This window comes from Silurus aristotelis (genome assembly GCF_946808225.1).
Source record: "Silurus aristotelis genome assembly, chromosome: 20".
In the NCBI taxonomy this organism is placed as follows: Eukaryota; Metazoa; Chordata; class Actinopteri; order Siluriformes; family Siluridae; genus Silurus; species Silurus aristotelis.
Genome location: NC_139593.1, coordinates 15,405,326 through 15,429,084, shown reverse-complemented (window position 1 = coordinate 15,429,084; position 23,759 = coordinate 15,405,326). Strand labels below are relative to the sequence as shown.

Below are 23,759 nucleotides of genomic sequence, written 5' to 3'. Positions count from 1 at the left end.
CAACATATTAAATACACTATAGAAAAAAAATCTGTTTTTGGGGAGGAAAAGGGGAAGGAAAAAAAAAAAGCATATGATATTCAGTGTTTGGGATGATACAGAGTGTCAGGATGAGATGATGGATTAACGATGTGATGAAACACAGTGTATTGATGTTTCCTAAGGAAAGCCAGATGTGGCTGTGCTACATCACACACTATGAGAAAGTCTTTGGTATTTTTTATAAAAAAAATTTCTTTGTGGGATTCCCCCCCCCCCCCCCCCCCCGAGTTGCCACGTGAACGCAGAAGAAAAAAAAAAAGGTATGGGAACGAAACGAACCTGAAGCAACAAATTGCTTTTAAGGCAAAAATCCTTAGAAAAAAAAAAATCGCGCCCTGGTTTCAGTCGGAAAAACGCTCTAAATCGGACCGAGGCGCACCTGCTATGAACGAAGCTAACGGTAGATTGGTACGATGTCGAATGCTGACGGAATCTCATCAACCACAGAAGTGGTTTCTGCCTGCAGCGCTCGCTTTCGGCGTGCCCTACAGCCTAAGCTTACTTAAATAGGATCTCTTTAATGATAACGTTTCTCTAATAAATTATTTTTTCGAACCCGCTCTAACGCCGTCTTAGCAGACGTGAAGCTCGTTCGCCCGAAGCAGAATACACGGTTAAAGCTCTAGCCTCTTGTGCAGCGAGCAGACGATACATAGACGGTGTATATAGTAGCTAAATGACATAGAAGAGTCGTACTATTTCCATGACACGAAGGAGGAGAGTGTTCTAGCACGCCGTAATCGAAAACCGAAGGAACAACGAATTATAGTAGTACTTACAGTCCAGTAGTATCGAAAAAAATGTACATTAGCAAAATTAGCCGTATGAAATTAATGCAAAAGTTTTGTTTTGTATTACACACAAAAAATACAAACCTGATTATTTTGCAGCGTTTCAGGGTTTCAAAGAACTGCATAGTGTCTGGAGGGACTTTGGTGAAGGATCTAAACGTCCAGTGGTGACAAACGGGTGTTTAATTCTTTAACGGTACGCCGTTTTTTAGCGCGCGACCTCGTTTTCCGACTACAAATCGTGAGAACCGGCTGCATTTTGAGGTCTTTTTTTTTTTGGCCATTGTGCCTCTGTCAGTTATATCATTTAATATCAAATGCTGAGGTATCACTACAAAAACTGCGTTTGCTACAAAAAGCGAAGGTCCAGACGACTGTGTACGAAGAATGTGTACAAAGTGGATCTGCTCACCCTATTGGTCTTGCACTTGCACTTGTGTATATCTACATCCACTTTGGTCGAAGCGTTTCATATCAGATCAGGATCTACACACCACCGGGCCTCAGTCCACGAAGGTTATGAAGGTCTGAGAGAATAAAGCCATGTATTAGTTACTCCATGCTTAAGCAAACGTACTAAAATGTTACAGTGTGCAAAGCTACATTTGGACTTTTTCCTAAAGAAAATGCGTTTAGACATTTGGTTTAGTCGTTTTTCAAAACAGCAACTAAAAGAAAAATCTGGCGTCGGCTAATCGGATAAATGATCGTGTATGATGGGATGTCATACAAAGCATCCTCTCTTCAGAACCGGTACCAAAACGTACTCCTCCCAAGTACGCCAAACATAGAATCAGTGCTGTTTGTAGACATCTTCTGCCCTCAAGTGACACAGTGAAGGAGAGCGAACAGTAAAATCAGTGTTTCCAAAAAATAGAGTCGGACAGAACAAAGACTCTCTGCACTGCTCGTAAGACACGCCGCATTAAATCAGCGCCTCAGATTTATTACTAGTTTTAAAGCCTTCTAACCGTGTTCATAAAGTGATACATTAGTTAGAACAATATTCTTTTCTTTTTTTTTAAAGCCTCCTAAAAACATCTAACTTATAGCAACTTAAACCATAAAATATAAGTATCGATCTTGGTTATAAATCTGAAATACGGACCTGTACGACAGACCCGGAAATAGGAAAAAAAAAAAAACTTGCACAAGAGTGACTAGAAACCCCATCGTGCCAAGTAATCTCGTTTGAGGACGATATCAAAAGCTCACATTTATGGTTCAGTCCAATGTTGTTGGTTTTTTTGTCAATTGATTTTTTTTTCTTTTCTGAAAGAAATGAAACACAGCCCACAAACCAGTCAAGAAGTATTTCAACTACTTCTTCAGAATGTGCCAAAAACAGGGACAACTATACCATTAAATAGTTTCCACGAAGGCTTGAAATCAACTGCTAAACCCGACAGCTGATTTGTCCAAAAAAAATTAAATAAAATAATTCTTCTGGCGCAAGGATAAAAAAGTCGTAGTAATAATAAAACGTCTCTATATTTGGTAGTAGCAAAGGGATTAAATAAAGAAAAAAAAAAAAAAAAAAAAAAGAGCAAAAGGGGGAAGAAGCAAAATGTTCATTGAGCCTTGGAGGCCACAGTGATGCTTTTGACCGGCATGGCGCTCTGGTGCGCATCCCCGGTGACCTGCAGGTTGAGAGCCCCGCCCCCAGCTCCGCCTGCTGAAAGCATTCCGGCGGGGAGCAGAGATAAGGGCGAGTTGAACAGAATGGGAGTGGTCATCAGATTGGTCGTGGGACCTCCTGCACCGGCGTTGGTGAAGAACATGCCGTTTCCGTCGATAGAGGTTATGGGAAATGCTCCTCCAGATGCAAGAGCTGGAAAAATTTTTTTTTATATATATATTTAGCATCAAATCAATATGAAATATAAAATATCGGCAAATATATACATAAAGGAGGAAGTTCACTGACCCTGAATAGTAGCCAGTGTGGTGTTGTTCATCAGTGCTGTTGGAGTCAGAGCATTGCCAAGAGACGCTGGAGCTAAGCTTAGCAATGCTCCCCTGAAATGACACATTTACGCTGTTAAACAAAGAACTCGCACCTGCACGCTCCAAAGCAAAACAACGACCTCATTCGGCACATACCCCTGTGTTAGCTGAGAAGGTGAAATAATCCCTGGGTTAAATCCTGCTGCTGCTGCCATGGCTGCCAGATTTGCTCCGCCTAACCCTGCTGAAGACATGACGAACTGTCCGGGCCCTTGTGCAGTTGACGTTGCTACACTTAAGCCCGTCTCCATTGTCCTGGCCGCTTCCTGTTTGATAGCGGTCAGACTTGCTGTAGCGGAGGGGGTGAGCGAAGGGGACGTCACAGTTGGAGCCGGGGTGGCGATGGCGGGCGCCAAAGAGATGACCGTCGCGGTGTTCGAGGTGACTGGTCCGAAAGTCGTACCTGCAATGAATGAATAATTTTTTTTTTTTATTTTGCTTAGAAAGAAATACACTGAAAAGTTATTTCCTTTAAGGAAATAAGGCCGATTTTTTATACAAAAATCCTAGAACTTTTTTCGCCTACATTGTGTGCATGTCCCATTTTGTGTGTAAGGGCTTTTGACATAATTTGGCTGATCTGAGTTTCTCATTAGAATCAATTATACGTTTGCTTGGCTCCGAACATAAAAATAAATAATAATTGAATATATACTTATTCACAAAAAACACATACCAGCAAGTGTGAGGTTGGGAACGGAGGCAGTGCTGAGAGTGAGCGCTGAACTGGCATTCAGTGTGTTTGACGCACTGGATATCTGTTAAGATTAAAGAAAGACGCGATAGACGATTGCCAATACCAACTGGTAAACGGTATAAATGAATGGTTTTATTTATGCGGCGACGGATTTGAAAAATAAAAGAATTCCCAGTGACCTACCACTGACGGGGAGTTTGTGAAGACTGTTTTGATGGGGGTACCAGGTGTGCTGCTGCTTGGAGGGTTGATCCTCTTCTCTTTCTGTCGGCGGTTACAGAACCACACTCGTACCACCTCCTTTTCCATGTTTAGCTGATCTGCGATCATCGTGATCTCCTCAGAGGTAGGCTTCTGGCTCTGCTGTAAAATGGCATTTCAACACACAGCGTTCCAACTTTAATAACGATGCCAAAGATGACATGTGAACTTATACAGGGTTTTTGTAGGTTCTGTATCTCACAACGTTAAAAAAACACTGAGGGCTGCATGAGTGCTGATGGTACTGGGGAGCTGCGGTTCATTGAGGGAAACATGGATTTCAAAATGTACTGTGGCATTCAAAAGCAGAACATGATGCCCTCAATTCAGAAACTGAGCCGAACATTATTATGTTTTCAAACATAATAATGACCCCAAACACACTTTAATGCAAGTCGTGTACTCACTTTTGTCAGATATATATATATATATATACACAGTACAGACGAAAAGTTTGGACACACCTTCTCATTCAAAGAGTTTTCTTTATTTTCATGACTATGTAAATTGTAGAGTCACAAACACACATTTTATCATAATATATTATTTTAATTGTATATATTTTTGTCATAACTGGTGAAAACGTTCGTTTTCTTATGGCTCAAGTCTGACCCCTAGTGTTAAAAAAGAAAAGGTGCTAGTTCCAACCTCCAGAAAGCTTTTCTCCAAAGCGATGCGAATGTTTGTATCGATGCTGGTTCTTTTCTTTCGCCGTCGATTTAGACCCTCAGAGATGCCTGGGGACATGTCACTGGGACTGGAAACGGCAGATTCTGAAGTCATGTTTTCTAGAAAAACAATAAAAAGAAAAATTGTAGCATTTAAACCATGTCATTTAAAAAAGGACATAAAAGGAATTTAAAGTGCTCATGGATTAGATTTAGAAAAATAATAATACAATTATTTAAAAAAAATAATTTGATAACGGAATTCACACGAACCTGCATCATTGAGCCACTTCTCCAGCAAAGGTTTGAGCTTGCACATGTTCTTGAAGCTCAAGTTCAAGGCCTCAAAGCGAGAGATGGTGGTCTGGCTGAAGTCATTCCCGTACAGCTTCCCCATGGCCAAGCCGACGTCTCCCTGGTAGTAAAATATGCATAAGAAATATTGAAGTTTGGCAGCATTATTAATTCCTCAAACCCAAACATGTCAAGTGTTCACTTGGGGTACCTGAGTAAAGCCCAGTTTAATTCTTCTCTGTTTAAAAGCCTTTGCAAACTGTTCCAGCTCCTCCAGCTCACTGGCCTCCTCCACTAGAGGAACATCCACCCGCTTTGTTGTGGGCGCTGCAGCAGATGGCATAGCAGCTATCTTTCGTGTAGGTGTTGCTGCCTATGGAGAATGAAACCTTTTTTATGTCTTCTTTTTTTTTTTTTTTTTTTACTTACAATGAAAAAAAATTACAATTACAAATGATTATTATTATCATCATTATTAATAAACTACAGAAGTATAAGAAAGAACAGTATGACAGTCCTGATCAGATTGATTTATTAGACAAATATAAAGACTGCATAGTAAAAAAAAGTGAAAGGTGTAGTTCTGACCTGTGTAGTCAGAGGAATGCTTCCTGTGGTCTGCAGGATGTGGGCTTGACTGTGAGGTAGTTGTGTCAGAAGATTCTGGGCTTGAAGGCTTTGAAGAAGACCTAAAGAACAATAGAAGTGAAAAATGACCGTTACAACCAGGATTGCATAAGATGCATTCATTTTTCTTTATTTATAATTTTTTTTTATATAACTATGTACACTGAAGTGTCCAATATTATGAGGTTAAAGTCCCTTAGCTCTAGGGCCGTAACGATTTCTCGAGTAACTTGAATAAGTCGATTACAAAAACCTTTGATGCTTCATTTAATCAATTTAACTACACGCTGAGCACTGCGTTTCCCACGGACCATTATAACTGACGCACCACCTCTGGAGCGCTCTGGATATTGAACACAGAAGACGCTGCAGAATGAAAAATGAGGAACGGAGAGAAAACAGGGACGGGTGAGGAGATGATTTATGTGGAAGGCCGTTTCTGCCACATCAAATAAAAGTTTGCCTAATTCCGACTTTTAACTCGCAATTTCGAAATTTTTCTCGCAATTCCGAGATTTCAAAACTCTGTCTAACCATCAGCTCTGGAGGAGAAGGAACAAAACAGATGAAGCAGATGAGCCTCGTTTATACACAATATAACATAACAGCTTTAAACTTCAGGCCCACAACATTGTTACCGGTGAATGCACCAGAAATATCAGAATTGCGAGAAAAAAAAGTCGGAATTAGGCAAACTTTATTATGTGTGGGAAACGGGCTGTCATGGGATTCAGGTCAAAGAAAACGACAAAGTTTCTTAAGTTTGGGATAATTTCAAACTAAAATAAAACCGCACAAGTGCGATTACTTTTTTTCTTTTTTTATGATTATGATTAAATGCACTAAATGGGTTTAATTTTCACAGATATTCTTGTAGGCAGTTTTGCAATAAAAATTTCAAATTTTCTAAAAAGGAAATAAACTACTTGTTCATTTTAATAGACGTGTCTTATTTTCTCTTGTATATTTAGTATTGCGCTTTAAGAAAGAAAATGTTCTTATCCCAATTACCATAATTTCTGGACTATAAAGCGCACTCTTATATAAGCCGCTCTGAATTTTAAAAATATTTTTATTTTGAACATAAATAAGCTGCACCTGTCTATAAGCCTGTCTACACTAATGAACTTTACACAGGCTTTAACGAAAGACACGTTACACACGGTGTAACGGGTGAAATATGTTGCGCTTCCTTTAGGAGCATAGCGGTATTTTGGGAATAGCATGCCACTGCATTCTCCAGTATTACTGCGTGTGTTCAAGACGAGGATTATGTCCTTATTATTTTCTGATGCTCATTTCTAAGTTTCTTTGACTAACCCATAACGCTGTTGCCAAGAAAAATGAAAAAGCACGAGTTTTGGAAACCTGTCTGTGCTTTTATGATTTCTGTTGTAACTGGAGTTAGCGAGCTCTCCCTTCACCCAGACTCCACGCACTACAACGGCTTGTATCTAAACAGTAGCCGACCAAGAAAGTCATTGTTTACTGTCTTCCTCCTTCCTTTCACAACTATTTCTCTCGGGAGTTTATCTTTTGGCATCGTCGTGCGTTTAAAAATCACCATTGGTAGGTTTTTTCTCCCGAAGCCGTGCAGCTCAGAACACAGGTGAGGTGCGTTTTTTCGTTTCCAGTTCTTTGGCTTGAAGTTTGTGAAACCGGGAAAAACCCAGGAAAAATTTATAAATAAGCCGCAGGGTTCAAAACGTGGGAATAAAAGTAGCGGCTTATGGTCCGAAAAATACGGTACTCGATTAACTGTTGGAATATTCGTTAGAGTACTCGATTACTAAATTAATCGATAGCTGCAGCCCTGTTACAATCTTTAACAGATATTTTACTATTAATGAATGAATCATCACATACACGCCTGCCTGGTACAGGAAGTACAAAATCAGACACTAGAGCCATCAGTGTGTGGGAAGAAAGGCGTACTCTATCTCCTGTCAATCACAGTGACAGGAGCTGTTGCTGCTCTATACGGAGGGTCATCACTTGTGGAAAGTAATTAAACAAACCTGTGCCCAAGATCACGTGCTAATCGATATACGCAGGGTTCCTACACATTTTTTATTTCCAAATGTAATACTTTTCCAGACTTGAATACGCAGACTTCCCTAAAAAGTTTTCAGCCAGTATTTAACATACGTAATAATTATTTTAAATTCCAACGATAACATACATTACAATCTCTGATGTATGTCGGAGTTAGAATCTCTGATGTATGTTATTACATTACCAAATAATTGGCAGGTTATAGCTACAGTAGATCCTACAAATTAACACCGAACCACATTCAATGCACTGCATTTTGTTCAAACTGCAATTCTAAAGCAGTGCAATTATTTATCAATTTAATTTTCATACTGTAACTGCAACCTTCAATCTTACAACCACAGAAGGACCGTTCATGTGCAATTCACCAAAAAACTACAAAATGGAACTAAAGTTCACTAACAAAAAACATTGTTACATATTTTTTCTCTCTTTTTTGGTTTCTGTCCACACACAGACGACATTTTCAACCTTGTTTTTTTTTTTTTTTTAAACAAAGGGCTTTCGGAAACCTTGACGCATTTCTTCTCATTGGCGTGACGTTTCGGGAAGTCGGAACGTGAATAAACGGCAGGCGCAAATGACGCGGGTTGAAGCGTCTTAACTTTTGCTCATGCGAAGTTTGGGGACGTTTTCAGACGTTTCAGTGTGGATGAGCATATTTTAGGAAACGCTTGAAAACAGAAAAGTGTGGACGCGGAGCATTTTTTTCAGACGAAAAAAAAAAAAAAAACCCCGCTGTTTACAAACGTGTCCGGATTAGTGCACACACAGCGTTTGTTATCTGGGTGGAAAAAATATATATTTTTAGTTAAATTCTTTTTACTTTAATTCTTAATCTTATATTTTAGAAAACCTAACAGGACAGGACAATAGTATGGAAACACAGATCTGTTTTTAATACTTGGTGGTGTTCTTCCCCCAACAGTAATCCAGACCAGGAAATCACAAATCAAATTCCATACTTTTTTCAAAACGCGTAGGAACCCTGTATACACGCACTATATTTCCAGAAGTATTGGGTCACCTGGTCATAAATATGGTATGTGATTTTTCAGCATTGTATTCCACAATTAGTCCCAATTTGCTCTTATAATTCCCTTCACTAGTCTGGAAAGATGTTTGGATTTGCTTATGGATATTTGTGTTCATCAGCCACGAGGGTGTTATGAAAGGCAGGTACTGATGTAGGTGAGGAGGCAGTCAGCGTTCACATTCATCCCGAAGGTGTTCAGTAGTGATGAGATCAGAGCTCTATAGCAGGACACTCAAGATCTTCCTCTCCAAAGCATGTAAACCAGATCTTCAAGGAGCTCACTTCATGCACAGGGGCATTGCCATACTGGAACAGGTTAAAGTGCATCCAAAATCTAAAGTCTAACGTCCTGTACAATTGAGTGCCTCCAGCTTTGTGGTAACAGTTTGGAAAAGAACCACATAAAGCAGGAAAGATCAGGTGTCCCAATACTTTTGGCAATAGAGTGTACATCATATGTTAACATCAGAGTTGTATAATTTAACATATTGTACACTTTGGGTCTTTATTCCGTCTAATTGTCAATTTAAATCTTGAACACAGTCTTTATTTATTTAAAAAGTTCTAAATACTGATTTGGATACTAAATTGGTCGTTATAATTAGAAATTTTAATAATCGTCTGCTAAAAGACAGACGACTCTGAAACATTCATGATAGACGAAGGTAATATTTAAGCACCTCTAATCATCAGTGACCTTTACAGTGACACTTGCCAAGTCATGTGCAGATGAGACTTTTTTCTGTGTCTGTATGACGACTACATTTCAAATGTTTTCATATGACTGCTACAGACCAGGAAGTGCTCGTTCAAAACAATTCAACAAGAGCAGAGGAGGAAAAACATGTAATCAGTTCAGTGTGACTCATGTAGTTTAGTTTAAATACGTTGTTGAAGGTTTTGTACTCGTACCCGTCTGGCCTTGAGGTGAAGGCGAGATAATAAACTGCGTAGGCTGAATCTGTCCTGGCTGCAACAACACAAACTGCTGCAGGTTAAGACCTGTAGGCTGCAGCTGCTGAAAAAAATCCAAAGTATACAAAGTTATAAATAAAAACAAAGGAAAAAAAAAATAATAATAAAAGAGATGTGAAAGGTATCTACAAGGTGTTATCAAAGGATTCAGGTGCTATTCTGAACACGTGCGTAACCGCGTCTGCGATTGCATCACGGACAGCGGGTTAGAACAACGAGCAAATGTGAAATCCAGCGTGAAACTGGGCAGATGTGCCGCAGAGACGTTTGACATACGCCGATGACCTTCAATGAGCTCAACCCCCGAAAATGTCGAAACCGTTCGGCAACTTGTGCGTGACGATTCTCGGAGAACGATCCGCGCGATCTCGCTTCTGCATCCGCGCTACTCGCCAGATTTGGCTCCTGCCAAATTCTGCTCTTCCCAAAGATCTTCTCAAAGTTTGCTGTTTTGACGGAGATCGGTCGCGAATCGCAGAAGGTGCTCGACACACTTCGAAACAGAAGACTTCCAGGACACATTCCAGAAGGATGGGGGCGCTGTATTGCTGTGCAAGGGGACTATTTTGAAAGTGCATAAACGCAGATAAATAAAGTACTTTTCTTGTAAACAGAGATGGTCGCTAAACTCTTTGATACCGCCTCGTATATCATCGCAAAAACATCATGTTACTCATGTTGATGATTGAACGCATTTATAACACTTTAGTTCCTTATGAAAACTCTTTTAAAAAAAAAAAAAAAAAAAAAAAAAAAAGACATTTCTAATATTTCGAGATACTATTACATGTTTAATAATTTGTTATCCTTACAGATGCGATCTGGATAGGCTGTGAGAAGGGGATCTGGGTGATGGGTGTGGCAGCAGAAGCAGAGAGGTTTGCTCCGGTGGTGCTGCTTTGCTGGCCAGATGACTGCTGCTGTGCAGCGGCTGCCAGGATCTGCTGAGCCTGCTGCAGAAACAACTGCTGCTGCTGTGCTGTACTCAGACTCAACTACACACACACACACACACACACACAAAGAGAAAACTTAGCATTCGCAAGCATCACTATTGAATCAGTGATCAATACTGAAACAGGAGGGCAACTTTCCATAAATAAGTAAACAAATAACTCGGATGGGGCACTTCCTTTGTGTTGTACTTCCCTGCATGAGAGAAAATGGTGCCATTGCTCAAAATCGCATATCGCAAACGCAGCAAAAAGATAGAAAGAGGCAGAGTTATAGGTAAAAGCGTATTCTTGAAGGTACATCCCTTAATCCTGTACCTTAAACCAGCGCTCAGTAATGGACCCCAAAGTTATTAAAGTAATTAAACGCCCTGTATAAAATTACGAGAATATTGGTATACATAAACATTAGTGGTCGACCAATTGTGGATACTGGATAGATGACTTGAGATACGCGACTAATTTTATAGACTCTTGTGGCACATTGGACACAGACACTGGATGTCAAGATTTAGGATGATTGGATGGTTGCATAGTTATAGCCGTTTATTTTTGGATTTTCCATCTTGTAGCACCACCTGGTGGTCAAGCTCCGTAATTCTTTTTATTTGACCAAAAATTGAGCTTTTACACGTGTACTGAGATGGGTGGAGATTTTTCATTTCGCTCCTGAATAAAATGTAATTGTTTATTTCGCCATTTTAGTAAAAGTAGCCCCGCCTTTTTTTCGATGCTTTGGCAACCTTTTTTTTTTTTTATATATATAATTATTGATATTCACTGTCCGTCGTACATGTCGGCAACCTGTTTGGTCCCGATCGGGCAAGAAACCTAGGACGAGTTCGCAAAAGTAGGTTTTTAACATAACACAATTTTGCGTAAAAGGTGAACTTCATAGAGCGAATCCGTCAAAAGTCAAAGTTTTTTGTTTCAGGTCTCTAGGCCTTATCAGTTTTAGAGCGTAATAACAATAATAATAATAATAAACATCCTACAAAAACAATAGGGTTTCAGCACTATGTGCTTTATCCACAAAAAAAACCCAACTAAGATAAAACTAAAATATACTTCATATAAAAAGAACGTGGCATCCGTGATTTGCCACTAGAGGCCGCTCTTGTTCTGCTTAACGCAACTCGAAAAAACTATTGGTACAGTTTTTGCATGATAGCCATTGGTTTCAGTGGTTTCAGTTTATTGGTGCCTGTTAAATGGCAAAACCGATGAAATAGTTGACCTGTATTAATCACATCATATGTTAACATCAGAGCTGAAAAAATGAACACATCCCACATTTCACATATATACTTCATCTAATTTAAATCTTGAACACAATATATTCTTTTGTCTTTTTTCATTTAAAAAAAATAATTGGTTGTATTGGAATTGGTAATAATGGTCAGCTGAAACACAGCTATATATAATATAAATATTCCCTAATATGCACTGTACCCATCACATGTAATCATGAAGCATGAGCTTTTTTAGAAGCTGCAGTAAAGTCAAATAAATACATCAAAAACTTTTTTTTTTTTTTTTTTTGGAATAACCTTTTCGTCCACCAACATCTACAATGGCAATATTTTTCCACCTCAATCATCAGACCTTTACATTTTGTATTTCCTCAAAAGAAAAACTCAATGAAATCAGCAGGGACTTTAATGGAATGCAGAAACCATTAAAACCACCACATACATTTTTTTTAAACTACCATCTTAGGAAAAAATTATATTTGTAATCACTGTGATGACAATTGCCTGAAAAATCTAGTGTGGGAGTTTTAAACTCACTGGGGGGAAAATCCAATCGCCTGTCGTTGTTCTACTCGCATTATGTAAATCAGGGGCATTATGCAGTGTAAATAGAATCTGCATAGATTTGCATATTCTCCTCCAATTGTTTTGGAACGACCGCAGCAGTGTTTAATTAACATACCACCCTGATCGCTCGGGCTCGTTTCTAAGCTATAACGAGCCTCAGGAACAGAGGTTGGTTTTTTTTTTTTTTTTACTATGGAAACTAAAAAGGTGGTGGTTCATATCCCCCACTAGTTTTCATTTTCAATGTAGATCAAAAGAAAACACGCAGAAGTAAATTTAATGTGAAGAAGAACGTTAAAAGGTGCGTTCGCTGGAAATTCTATTGTCACCTGCTGAAGCAAGGCTTGTGCCTGCATGTTGCTGATTGCACTTGTTGCTTGTCCATTTGGTTTCTGCTGCGAGTCCAACCCGTTCGTCTGAGCAGCTACAAAGGAAAGAAGAAAAAAAAAAAAAGGGTTACGCGCACACTCGCGCTTCAAAGACAACAAACAAAGGAATCACAACACGCCAGCAGAATCACACACAGCTGCAGAGGGTTTACCTTGGACGACATGTATTCCATTCTCCATGGCTGTTTTACTTAATTCTGTTACTGCGCTTGTAGAATCTGCAGAAAGAAAGAAAGAAAAAAAAGGACACAGCAATTTATTTTACTAATAAGATCAGTGACCACTGAGACACCTCTCAAAGTCCTGAAGCTTTGGGTGGAACAGTAAATCTTTAATTCAGGTTTATTTGTATAGCGTGTTTTACAATGGGGTTTTTGTCCCAAAGCTGCAGAATTAAATAGAATTAACGGCTATACTGATGGTTTTGCGCGGCAAACAAACGTAGTAGCATATGCTCCGCCCTCTACTCATAAAACCGGTGCTCGTCCATGTGCCCACGGTCACATACACATTAAGTTGTTGTAGTTTATAGGGGTGTAAAAAGATACACAAAATTCATGGTTCGGTTCAATTTCGGTTATGGGGAAGAAACGCAAAGCATGAAGGTGCTTGCCTTTTTTTTCCATTTATTTTTTGTTATTTTATTATTATTATTAACAATGTGTGCTTGGTTAAATATTATATAAAAATAGAATAAATCAAACCAATGCAACACACTTTTGTTACATTGACTGGATAATCAAATTGGCACAAATTAAAATAAATAAAAGGAAATATTTTATTCAATAGTTTACATCTGTTAGACCCCATTTGGGTAATACAGATGTGCAAGCATGTGTGTTTTACATTTAATATTTAATTTTCGAGAGGATACATACTTAAGTGTTCTACTTATTTCAGCACACTTTAACAAATGTCTTCATTCCTTTCAACCTTCATTCATTTACTCAATCGATATGCGGAACTGTCCGGTGTTTCTACTTTGAAGAGAAATTCTTGAAGCTGGACATAAAAGGCTATGGTATCCATAGCACCAAGCGTTAGCCGCTAGCCACTTCCTGGTCACATTTCCAGTACAGAGTGAGTATTCACAGTGACACTACGCTAACTTTATTTGCTTTTTGTATACCCCTGGCTATGTTTTTAAGTTTAATAATAACAATAATAAAAAAAAAAATGCACTCAAAAATGCGAGGTGGAAACTAAACAAACTTCTCCTTGACTTAAGTTCCTGCGTGAACTCTGATTTGAACTGTGTTCCACATGTGATAAGGATTGCGCAATTGTAGCCCTGTATCGAAAAAGTTCGGTATGAAAACGTGTACTGCAACGTGTTAAATTAGAAGATACTCCCCCATACCGATCACTACTCTTTAAGACTCCTGGGTAGGCTTGGCCTCATCTCGATCTTCAAGTTATGATGGGGTCATCAGAACGCATCTTCATAGAAAGTCAGGGATTACCTGTACATATTAGTGTCTAAGTGCATATTAAGGTTTTCCCCTTATGAGCAAGCCAGAGGCGACAGGGGCGAGAAAAAACTCCCTGGGATGGCATGAGGATGAGAAGATCCAAAATCAAAAGGGAACCCATCCTCATCTGGGGGACACTGAATGTCTATTCATTATACTCCCATCATTGTTGGGGTTGTTCACTGTTTGACACTTCATGACAATTGAACCTCTAAAATCATTGTAGCGGTCTACATTAATTACAGTCCATAATTATTCTTCATGATTATCGAGTTTAATCCTCCTCAGTAACCTCATGGATATTTAGCCTGTTCATGTGGAACCATATTCAGCTGCACAGATAATCAGGCAAGTCCAGAAATAATTAAGGGACAGAATCACTGGGACTTTGGAAACGTGTAGCTCGACTACATTGTTACAAGTCGAAAAAAAAGAAAACATTTTCTAGTGGTTTGCTACAAAACTAAAATAACCCACGGTTAACAACAAGGCAAGGATTCACCACCAGCATTAACTTTTGAAACCAAACGAAGATCTGCATTTTTTTTTATTATTGAAAAACACACCCATGCCTTTCCCCAGATTTATCCACAGCCTTATTTGCATACTAAATTGACGAAACTCAAATGGCGAAGAATTTAAGATGCAAGACAGTGAGCCAGGTAAATCATTTTCATACACCACTGAGCCGTTTCACACTTGTGTGCGCATGGATACCTCGGAAAAGGGTTGCCAATACAAATTAATACAAATAAGTAAATTACACTCACCAGAAACACTCAAGTCCATGCTCTCTAATGTGAACACATTGTCTCGCTAAAGCTTTGAGCGTACAACAAAATGCAGTCGACGGCACGGCTAAAATGAAATGAATGTTAGAATAAAAACGTGGCAGCGCTCGACTCGCTCCCGTTACGTGCGCGGGTGCAGTACCTACAGTTACAGCTAGGAGCACGAAGCCAGAGTTCTCTCACCCTCACCAGAGCGAAACAAAGCCTGCAACTGGAACACAAGCATCCATAATGAACCGTAATCAGTATTCAGCTGATTAAAGCCGTATGCAAATAGCGCGCCCTGTTCCTCGTTAGCCAAGAGCGGCTTTGAAGTCTTGCAAGCAATTCATTTCAGAGAGAGAAAGAGAGCGAAAGCACGCAAAGCTTTCTGCATAATTTAGATCGCTCATAAATATTTATCAGTTCATTAGCATATTAATTGGATAGCTTCTTGGATATGGCAGGCATGGCAGCTAGGGAAAAGTAAAAGCCCAATTACTGCCAGCGTGCGACTGTTTTAATTAAGGAGAAAGTGAGCGCAAACCCCCTCCCCACCCCGAAGGTCCCAATCTTAGCCATCACAACAGATAAATGAATCTGTAGCAAGGTTTAAAACAACAAAGAAATAAACAGAATTAGGCCATGTACGCACACTGAAACGACCTGGTGCACAAAGCATGGCTTGTATTACAATCGGTATTACAAACATCCGGACATTTTATGATTCCCTAACAATAAGGGTACTTCTTATTTAGCATCAAAGCAATGTGACGATTGTAAAACAAGTCTGGTAATCGATAGACTGCCAAGTATGTGTACAATTCACTATTACTGTCCTGACCTGTTGAGCATCACTGCAGAATTGCTTTATATATGGACTCCAGAGACGTGACGCAAACAGGTTTGGATTCACACCTGGCATTAAAATGTGTTTCGGGTAATCAGATCACGGATCGAGTAGACAGCGGACTCCGGTGAACACTCGAGATCGGATTTCATAGTGTTTCCTGTGGAGGCGGTCACTCACCTTGAGCGCACCGTTCTCCCGCTGAATTTCATTTCACACAAAAGTGTAAAAAAAGCTTCGAATCCGGTTTCGAAAGGTTCGATCTGATAACGAGACTTAGAAATGAACAAGGGATGAGACGACGTCTGATCAGGGATGAAATTTGATTCATCAAGATGCACTCGCATTCACACAACAAATGCATCCAAGACCGTGTCAGATTGCAGTGTGACTTTTCGCTTTAAGTTTGACTTTATAGAGACTCTGTAGTTACAGATATTAATGATAAAGATACCAGTTTCTATACCATCATCATGCGCAAGTATTTTTCTTTAATGTGCTTAGAATAAATAAATAAATCTGCCATGGCGTTTATGTACTTTCCGACTCTTTGGGATGTTGCAACAATGACAAAAAAAAATGCGTCGGCATTTTAGAAAGGCCTCCGTTTTCACATTTAGCCACTTGGAGAGCGTAATAAGGCGCATTTCCTCCCCCTAGTGTTCGCTTTGATGAATGAATGCTTTAATAAGCTCCTTTAAAGAACGCAGAACAGCTCAGAATAGGATCCGAGTGGGGTTTTTTTATCGCGTTAACAGACTGAGGATGTTGATGAATTGCCGTTCGGGGTTAAACATAGTCCAAGTGAGAAATCGAACACCGATTTGCTATGAGAAAGCCGCAACGGATGAACTTCCAGCGACTATTTATTGCCCTCGTGGCCTATAAATAGACTTCCGCTCCAAATAGAATGCTTCATTAGAAATCTGCCTCACACACACACACACACACACACACACACACACACACACACACACACACTCAACTGCCCGGATTGACTTAAAGACAACGTGATGTAAGGCACATATTTGGTTATTAGCAGGTTATTAGGGTTTTTATTAAACACGGCCGTTCCAAAAAAAAAAAAAAAAAGGAATGGTGCAAAATCCAGACGCATGTTTCAGTTGTAGGAGGTGGAAATGCGCGTTTAACATGAAGCATGTTGTCTTTTCTCCACATGATATTTGAGTGTGAAAGAAGGGGGTGTAAAACGCAGCATAAGCTGAAAAACAGTGATGTGTAGTGACGTGGTGACAAATCAGAAACCGATCAGAAGCTTGAAAAACCTCCCAAAGGTATCAAACGCCGTCGAGCACTTTTGAGTTTAAATGCTAATTCGAGCTCAGCTTGCCAATAGATCCAACTTTTTGTTTGTTTTTATCTGTAGATCTCTGCCTGCTAGCGCTACGTTCTCCATTGTATTACCCGCAGCGGCTTTGTTAAGAGGGCTAAAGGCAGGACATTCGGGGCACAATGCCGTAGGGCGTGTCGGAGCCAGCACAAAACACACGGGTCACAAAGTTTCCCAGGAATACCAGTCAGACTTGCAAAAGCCTCAGGACTGACAAAAACTTATCCAGTGCAACTAATAATCTCATTCACACAACTAAGCAGCTATGGAGTTAAGGGCCTTGCTCAGGGGCCCAGGAGTGACAGCTTGGTGTGACCTCAAGATCTTCGGGTCCAAAGCCCAAAGTTATAACCACTAACCTACTACCTCCCCAGTACGAAAAAAAAAAAAATTGCTGAATGCACATTTATTCATTAACCTACTTTGAGCACATCACTACTATAAAGCACATCTTCATACACACGAGTTGCACAGGCTGGAACCTGAAGGTGGAATCACCACATGCATTTTGCTCTGTTCTCTTTGTTTAATATTAGATGGAGTTTCGGCGAACAGAACTTGTGCGAGTCGAGTCGTGGACATGAATAAACAGTTTGGGTCTGCTTATGAATATTCATGAGCAGCGGGTGGTGTCTCACAACAGAGTCGGAGAGGCAGAAAAGATACTTCAGAACAGAACACGATCGATGTGCATGCTGTATACGAAGAATTATGCAAAAACACCTTTGGACTGCATAAAGTAATAATAATCCTGATACGAACACAATAGTTTATCCAGAATCCTCTCATAGGGTGTGTTAAGAAACAAACAGTTCATTTTATTTGAAATTCTTTAGCTGCAAATTCGTATTTAATTGAGAATAAAAATGCTATGTTTTAGCAGGAATCAGGTCTGAAGTGGATAAGTGGATCCTTTTGCAGCATTAAAAAAAGAAAAATTGCATAATAATAAGTTAAATAGAAACGAACTAAAATAGCCCAGGAACCTTGCTACACGTTTACACGCCAAAAAAAAAAAAAAATAATGCAATGAATATGCATGATATGGAAATCGGATGCGTCTTCCTGTTTTGCAAATGCGTTGCTCTGAACGCATTTTCGAAACAGATACCCGGCTGATTTATAACTGCGGAGAGATGTACGAACACGTATTGGGTGTCGATATTTAAAGGAGTAATGTAGAAGTAAATCAGTCAAAACAATCGCAATGAACACAAAAGCAAAAACAGCTCGCTTGAAGGACTCCCTGGGAATCAAAGAAACATGCAGGTGTAGTGGAAAAACAAACTGTGTAAAAAAAAAAAACCCCACACAATAGTGGCATTGTATGAGAGTAAATCAACCACCTTTATATTTCATATAGTTTCATAAGTGCTCTATGGTGTAAAGCAGGGGGGTCCAAACTACGGCCCACCATTTATTTTAATTGGCCCGTATAAAAGTCTAAAAATATAAAAATCTACAGCCCACATATTGTTTGTGCTTAAATGTATTGTACTTCTTAGTTTTAACACTAGGTGGAGCTACTGTCTTAAACAAGGCAGCATCTTCACAAAGCAAGCAGTCAAAGAAAAAATTTGTTTTGGGTCACCAGAAGTGGCGGAACCAAAGAGACGCAAGATCGCAAGTGAATGCAGACAATCTTAAACTTTGTGGAAAAATGTATATTTTTTCATAGAAATCAAGTGGAAGTGTGTTTGTTTGATTTGCAATGAAACAGCTGCCGTAAGAAACATCAGACCTTCAAATCCTACATTGGCGCAGAGCGGGAAGAGAAGGTGAAGCAAAAGACAGCTAGCCTGCTAACCCAGAAATGATTTCATTATTTCCGTGCCATCCTAAGAACCAATCTGAGGCTGTCGCTGAGAGAATCACCTGCCAACCTTGTTGTAAATAATAAAATGAAAATCTACTATTGGAAAGCTTTTTTCCTTAAACATGGTTAATTATCAAGCGTTATTTACATGCATTTGATTGTTTATTTGTTTTTTAACAATATTAGCGCATTAAAAGTGAGCAGTCCTTCGTATATTTTTCTGTATGTGGCCATCAAGAAAAAAAAAGTTTGGACGCCTCTGGTGTAAAGCTTGTAGACCTTATGACCAGAGGCAATTTTTGGCATTTTTTAATTAATCAGCATCGGCCGATTGGGCTGCAAATTAGGCCGATTATTATGCAGGCCTATTAACCTGATACACCGGTGGTCTAGTGGTTAGGATGCGGTGCTCTAGTGGTTAGGATGCGGTTCGATCCCCGGTCAGGGAACCAACCCCAGCCACTCTTAGTGCCGGTCCCAAGCCCGGATAAATGAGGAGGGTTGCATTAGGAAGGGCATCCAGCGTAAAAACCTGTGCCAAATCAAACATGCGGATGATCCGCTGTGACAACCCCTAATGGGAAAAGCCGAAAGAAAGTTTTATTAACCTGATACACCAAACTGCGAGTGTACGTTCTGTGCTTGCGTAAGAGAACATAACTCTCTCATACCAGCAGGTGGCAGTAGTTTGTATTCGGCATCCAATCAGGGAAACCGGAAGAGCTACGACTCTGCATTCCGTGTTTTTATGTGTGCTAATTCGCTAAGCTAATTAGCCAGTCGGAGTTCTCTTTCTCGCTAACGAGATCCAAAAACAGTTGCCAATCTCCGACTAGAGACAACGATGCGGAAAAAAAACGGAAGCCAACCAACACTTAAACCAAATCATTTGTCAACTCCTCCTTTTTTGCTGATCCGAAAAATGAGCCGATCTGTGATTTGCGCTCCGAAGACCCCGTCGTAACTTAAAAATATAGAGACATGGCAGAGTCTGTGTATGTCAGAGTCTGCACATGTGTATGTAACAAATACATGTGTATGTAACAAATAAAATTTGATTTGATTTAAGTCTACGCAGGAGTCTTAAAGAATGGCGACCAGTATGGGGTAGTATTGTTAATAATTTAACATTACAGTATGTCGCGAAACAGAGCAATTTTCCGTACCATGTTTAAGCTATACAGTAGATATACAGCAGGTGCGTGCACGAGGGCCGGTTCGCTTGTGGTGGGCAGCGCATACAATTTTGTCGTATCGCTATTGTAAGATTGAAAAAATCACAAGTCCGGCCATTCTAACTTGGAGACCATCTGCAATTCCATGATGGTCAGTTAAAGCAAATCCTTTTAATGTAAAAACTGTGAAGAAAATTCGAGAACAAAGAACCAGGCATGCGCCTTTAATCTGCTGTGTCTAAGCGAGTATCCACTATGTGACTCGTGTCTTTGTGGGAGTTTTTTTTTTTTTAACTTCATTCCCACTAACTGCATACGGAATTCTGTTGAATCCTGCCTACTCTCTCTGACCAATCCTGTCTACTTCCACATCTCCTGCTTGCCCAAGCCTGCAATATAGGTCTTCAGACAAACATCTTTTGCAGAAAATAAAATTAGATGACTCAAAGCAATCAATACATCACTCAAGCAACAAAAAAATGCGATCCCGTGACTTTCTGCATCGGGTCCCATGACACCTGCTCGCTCATTTGCACCTTCACGCAACAGTAGACAAACCTGTCAATGCAATTGTCAACCCGAAAGCCACGTTTGCTGGATTCCTTGCATATCATATCCAGGCCGGCGTAACCAAATTTCTGCTCGTTATTATTATTAATATTAATAACAATAACAACAATCCTATCTTTCTCTAATCCTCTCCACACGACACCATGACAATGAGACTTATTTGGGGTTGCGAAACTCGCACACCTGAACGATTCGCCCCGAACGAAACTGTTCACGTGGTGCTTCGAAGCGCCGCATCCAAAACAGGACACTGGTAATACTAGTCATTAAGCAGGTCGGATTGTGTTTTTCCACGTCGCAAAACACGAGACTCATTTGCATGTTTGGATTTTGCATAATATCTCTGCCAGGCGAGCTGCGTCATCAACATAACCTGTTCACCCGAACATCGCAAACTTGGACACTTTTACACCCTTTCAAGTGGAAACTTGAATGCGATATCGGAAAGGCGCACGAATCGGACGTGTCGAAAACGTACGCAATTGTGCACACAAACACACACAAAGTAGCCATTTTCCATGGACACAACTATTACTGGAGCTGATTATAACAATATATTATAACTTTCGTTTTTTTTGTTGGACTCTTTAAAATAAACCCCTGCAGATGTTTATTCATGTCCCTGTACTTTTGGGGACATCCAGGTCCTCACTAATCCGTAAAAAAAAAAAGTCCTCAGTTCTCAGATGAATCATTCATGACCGTTCGTGTACATATGAATATTCATGGCCTGGTTTCCAGTTCATTCTGGAGAACACACCAGCATGGGGAATCTTTTTTTTTTGGGGGGGGTTTACACACAAACAGGAGTGTTTTTGTTTTTATTTTTTATATTACACTATTTAATTCGAATTATTTATGCATGCAAACCTTAAACTCCTGCTTAACGTTAGACGAGTTACACTGGTGCCCAGAGAACCCTGTGGGAGCGTTCAAAAGTTTTGGGACGCTTTATAACTATACTTTCTGACGCATAACATATCGGAGACCATCATAGAGATGAAGATGTAAAGTTTTATCCTGAATAACTCGTTTTGTTTGGTCGGACGGAATCCCGCGCTAACTCGTGTAGGAGAGTTTCATTACCATTAGCTCGTTAGCAACGCGGCTAATTTTATCTCACAAAAGCAGCGCGTTGGCGATAGCTAACTTGGGTTACTTTATTATATTTTTTCTCCAAAACTGACTTTCTTGAATGCTCTAGAAACATTTTCTCGCACCAACCATTATGCTAATTCGCGCTGTGTTACACCAAAAAAACCCCGACTGAAAGTTTCTCCATTTCGGCTGTTTGGTTGCTAATCGAACCTGCTAGCTAAAGGAGCCGTGCAATGCGTGATATCGTAATAAAACCCCAAGTAAACATAAACAGCTTTCACGACGGTCCACTGGTGTTTTCAGATCGCCCACGTGTACTATTCGTTGCTCCCAGAAGTTGCTGCTAGGAACGGGAAAATGATTATGAATATGTAAAATGTAATGATTACCTGCTCGCAAGCGCTCATCTTGACTCGCTGAGCCTCCGTCCGCCATTTTGAATATTTAGTACAAGTCACAACCCATCCCAGATCCACAGAGGGGGGACACTGCTGCAGCAAAACACCCCTGTCAGGACGACGTCCTCCTCACTGGAGGGGACACACACTTTACCCATTATAACGAGGATACGAACAGAAATATCAGGAATCAAACTTATAGTTTGGACGACACTCAGTGGCCATTTCTTCCATGTAAATCACACAAAAGATCATATTATGGCCTGGGGGGGGGGGGGGGGGGGCATTACTTTTGCCCCCGAGGTCAGATTCACAGTAGGTTAAATTTCAGGTGGATCTACAGATCAACAGATTTTAGATACAGATCGCCCTGTACAGTCTCTCTATCTCTCTGTGTCATCTTGCTAGTCTCCTTCTCTCTGTTGAATTAAACTTAGTCCAAAAGCCCCTGTCAGGATGAGGTCCTCCTCACTGCGGGGACACACAATTCACCAATTATAACGAGGATACGAACAGAAATATCAGGAATGAAACTTATACTGTAGTTTGGACGACACTCAGTGGCCATTTCTTCCATGTAAATCACACAAAAGATCATATAGTGGCCTGGAGAGGGGGCATTACTTTTGCCCCCCAAGGTCAGATTCACAGTAGGTTTAATTTCAGGTGGATCTACAGATCAATAAATTTCAGATACAGATCACCCTGTACAGTCTCTCTATCTTTCTAAATCTCTCTGTGTGTCATCTTGCTATTCTCCATCTCCTTCTCCTTTTCTATGTTGAATTAAACTTAATCCAAAACCCCCTGTCAGGATGAGGTCCTCCTCATTGGGAGCAAACTTCATCAATCCACAGTCCACAGTCGCCACCGGCTCACTCATCAGGGTCAAACCTACACTTATAAAGAACATCTTATAAATTTTTATCACCACATGATCTGTGTAAAGCTGCTTTGAGACGATGTTCATCATATTATTTTTGTCCCTAAGTTAGTTTTAAGTAGATCCACTGCTAATTGGATCTACAAATCAATGTTTATAGTGTTGATCAGATCAACATGTTTTACCATTTAACTTTAATGCAACAATAAGGATACTAAATAATCCCCTCTCTCTCTCTCTCTCTCTCTCTCTCTCTCTCTCTCTCTCTCTCTCTCTCTCTCGTTAAACATGGTCCTATCCCATTGTCCTATCCATTTCTTCTTTTCAGATCCACCTGATCCACGAATCTATCTATCGTAATATTCTGCCAAAGTCATTGCCAAATTACTGGTACACAGCTACTTTTAAAATATTTCAAGGTTTTGTTTTTTAATCTTAATAGAAATATAGGCTCTAAATTTGCTGATGATTTTTTAAAAATTACAATAAAAAATTGAGCAAAAACAACTACAGCAACAAAAAACAAAAAGAATACATAAGATATTATGTTCCGTGCAGGTTAAAAAGAGTGCGTCAAAAATTGCATTGGGTTGAAAAGATAATTATGTGTACTTGTATGTACATGTAGGCACATGTATGTACTTGAGGTGGCCATTGTGAAAAAACCCTTTGTGTTTTCTAAAAGGCAGGAGTGTGTTTTGCTGGTGAACTTGTTTTAGTAGTCTAAGAAAGTTAAATGCTCAAAAGGCAAGTAAAATAAA

The 23,759-nt window shown here is 39.8% G+C and overlaps 1 protein-coding gene across 3 annotated transcripts; it reads right to left on the bottom strand.

The window, feature by feature from the left end:
* Positions 1–260: 260 nt before the first annotated feature.
* Positions 261–22,304, bottom strand: pou2f1a (POU class 2 homeobox 1a). 3 transcript variants are annotated; one of them, XM_083522351.1, is made up of 14 exons: positions 22,107–22,304; positions 12,768–12,833; positions 12,556–12,650; positions 10,266–10,448; positions 9,391–9,493; positions 5,349–5,449; positions 4,972–5,133; positions 4,740–4,881; positions 4,447–4,586; positions 3,721–3,900; positions 3,517–3,598; positions 2,937–3,243; positions 2,761–2,852; positions 261–2,664 (listed from the first exon to the last, which is right to left on the bottom strand). In XM_083522351.1, exons 1-14 carry the CDS (start codon positions 22,150–22,152, stop codon positions 2,405–2,407), a joined length of 1,959 nt encoding a protein of 652 aa, XP_083378477.1. In that variant the 5' UTR covers positions 22,153–22,304; the 3' UTR covers positions 261–2,404. The 3 variants fall into 3 exon arrangements, with proteins under 3 accessions (XP_083378477.1, XP_083378476.1, XP_083378478.1); XM_083522350.1 differs by having other exon boundaries at positions 9,391–9,496; positions 22,107–22,302; XM_083522352.1 differs by lacking the exon at positions 22,107–22,304 and adding an exon at positions 14,858–15,609 and having other exon boundaries at positions 9,391–9,496.
* Positions 22,305–23,759: the final 1,455 nt, after the last annotated feature.

Bases quoted from the DNA above. Each gene is read 5' to 3' on its own strand.
- pou2f1a (XM_083522350.1), bottom strand. From the start codon at position 22,152: ATGGCGGACGGAGGCTCAGCGAGTCAAGATGAGCGCTTGCGAGCAG. The intron at 3,901-4,446 runs GTTGGAACTAGC...GCCATTTTACAG, and splicing joins TGGAGAAAAGCTTTCTGGAG to CAGAGCCAGAAGCCTACCTC. The intron at 2,665-2,760 runs GTCAGTGAACTT...AAATTTTTCCAG, and splicing joins CACACTGGCTACTATTCAGG to CTCTTGCATCTGGAGGAGCA.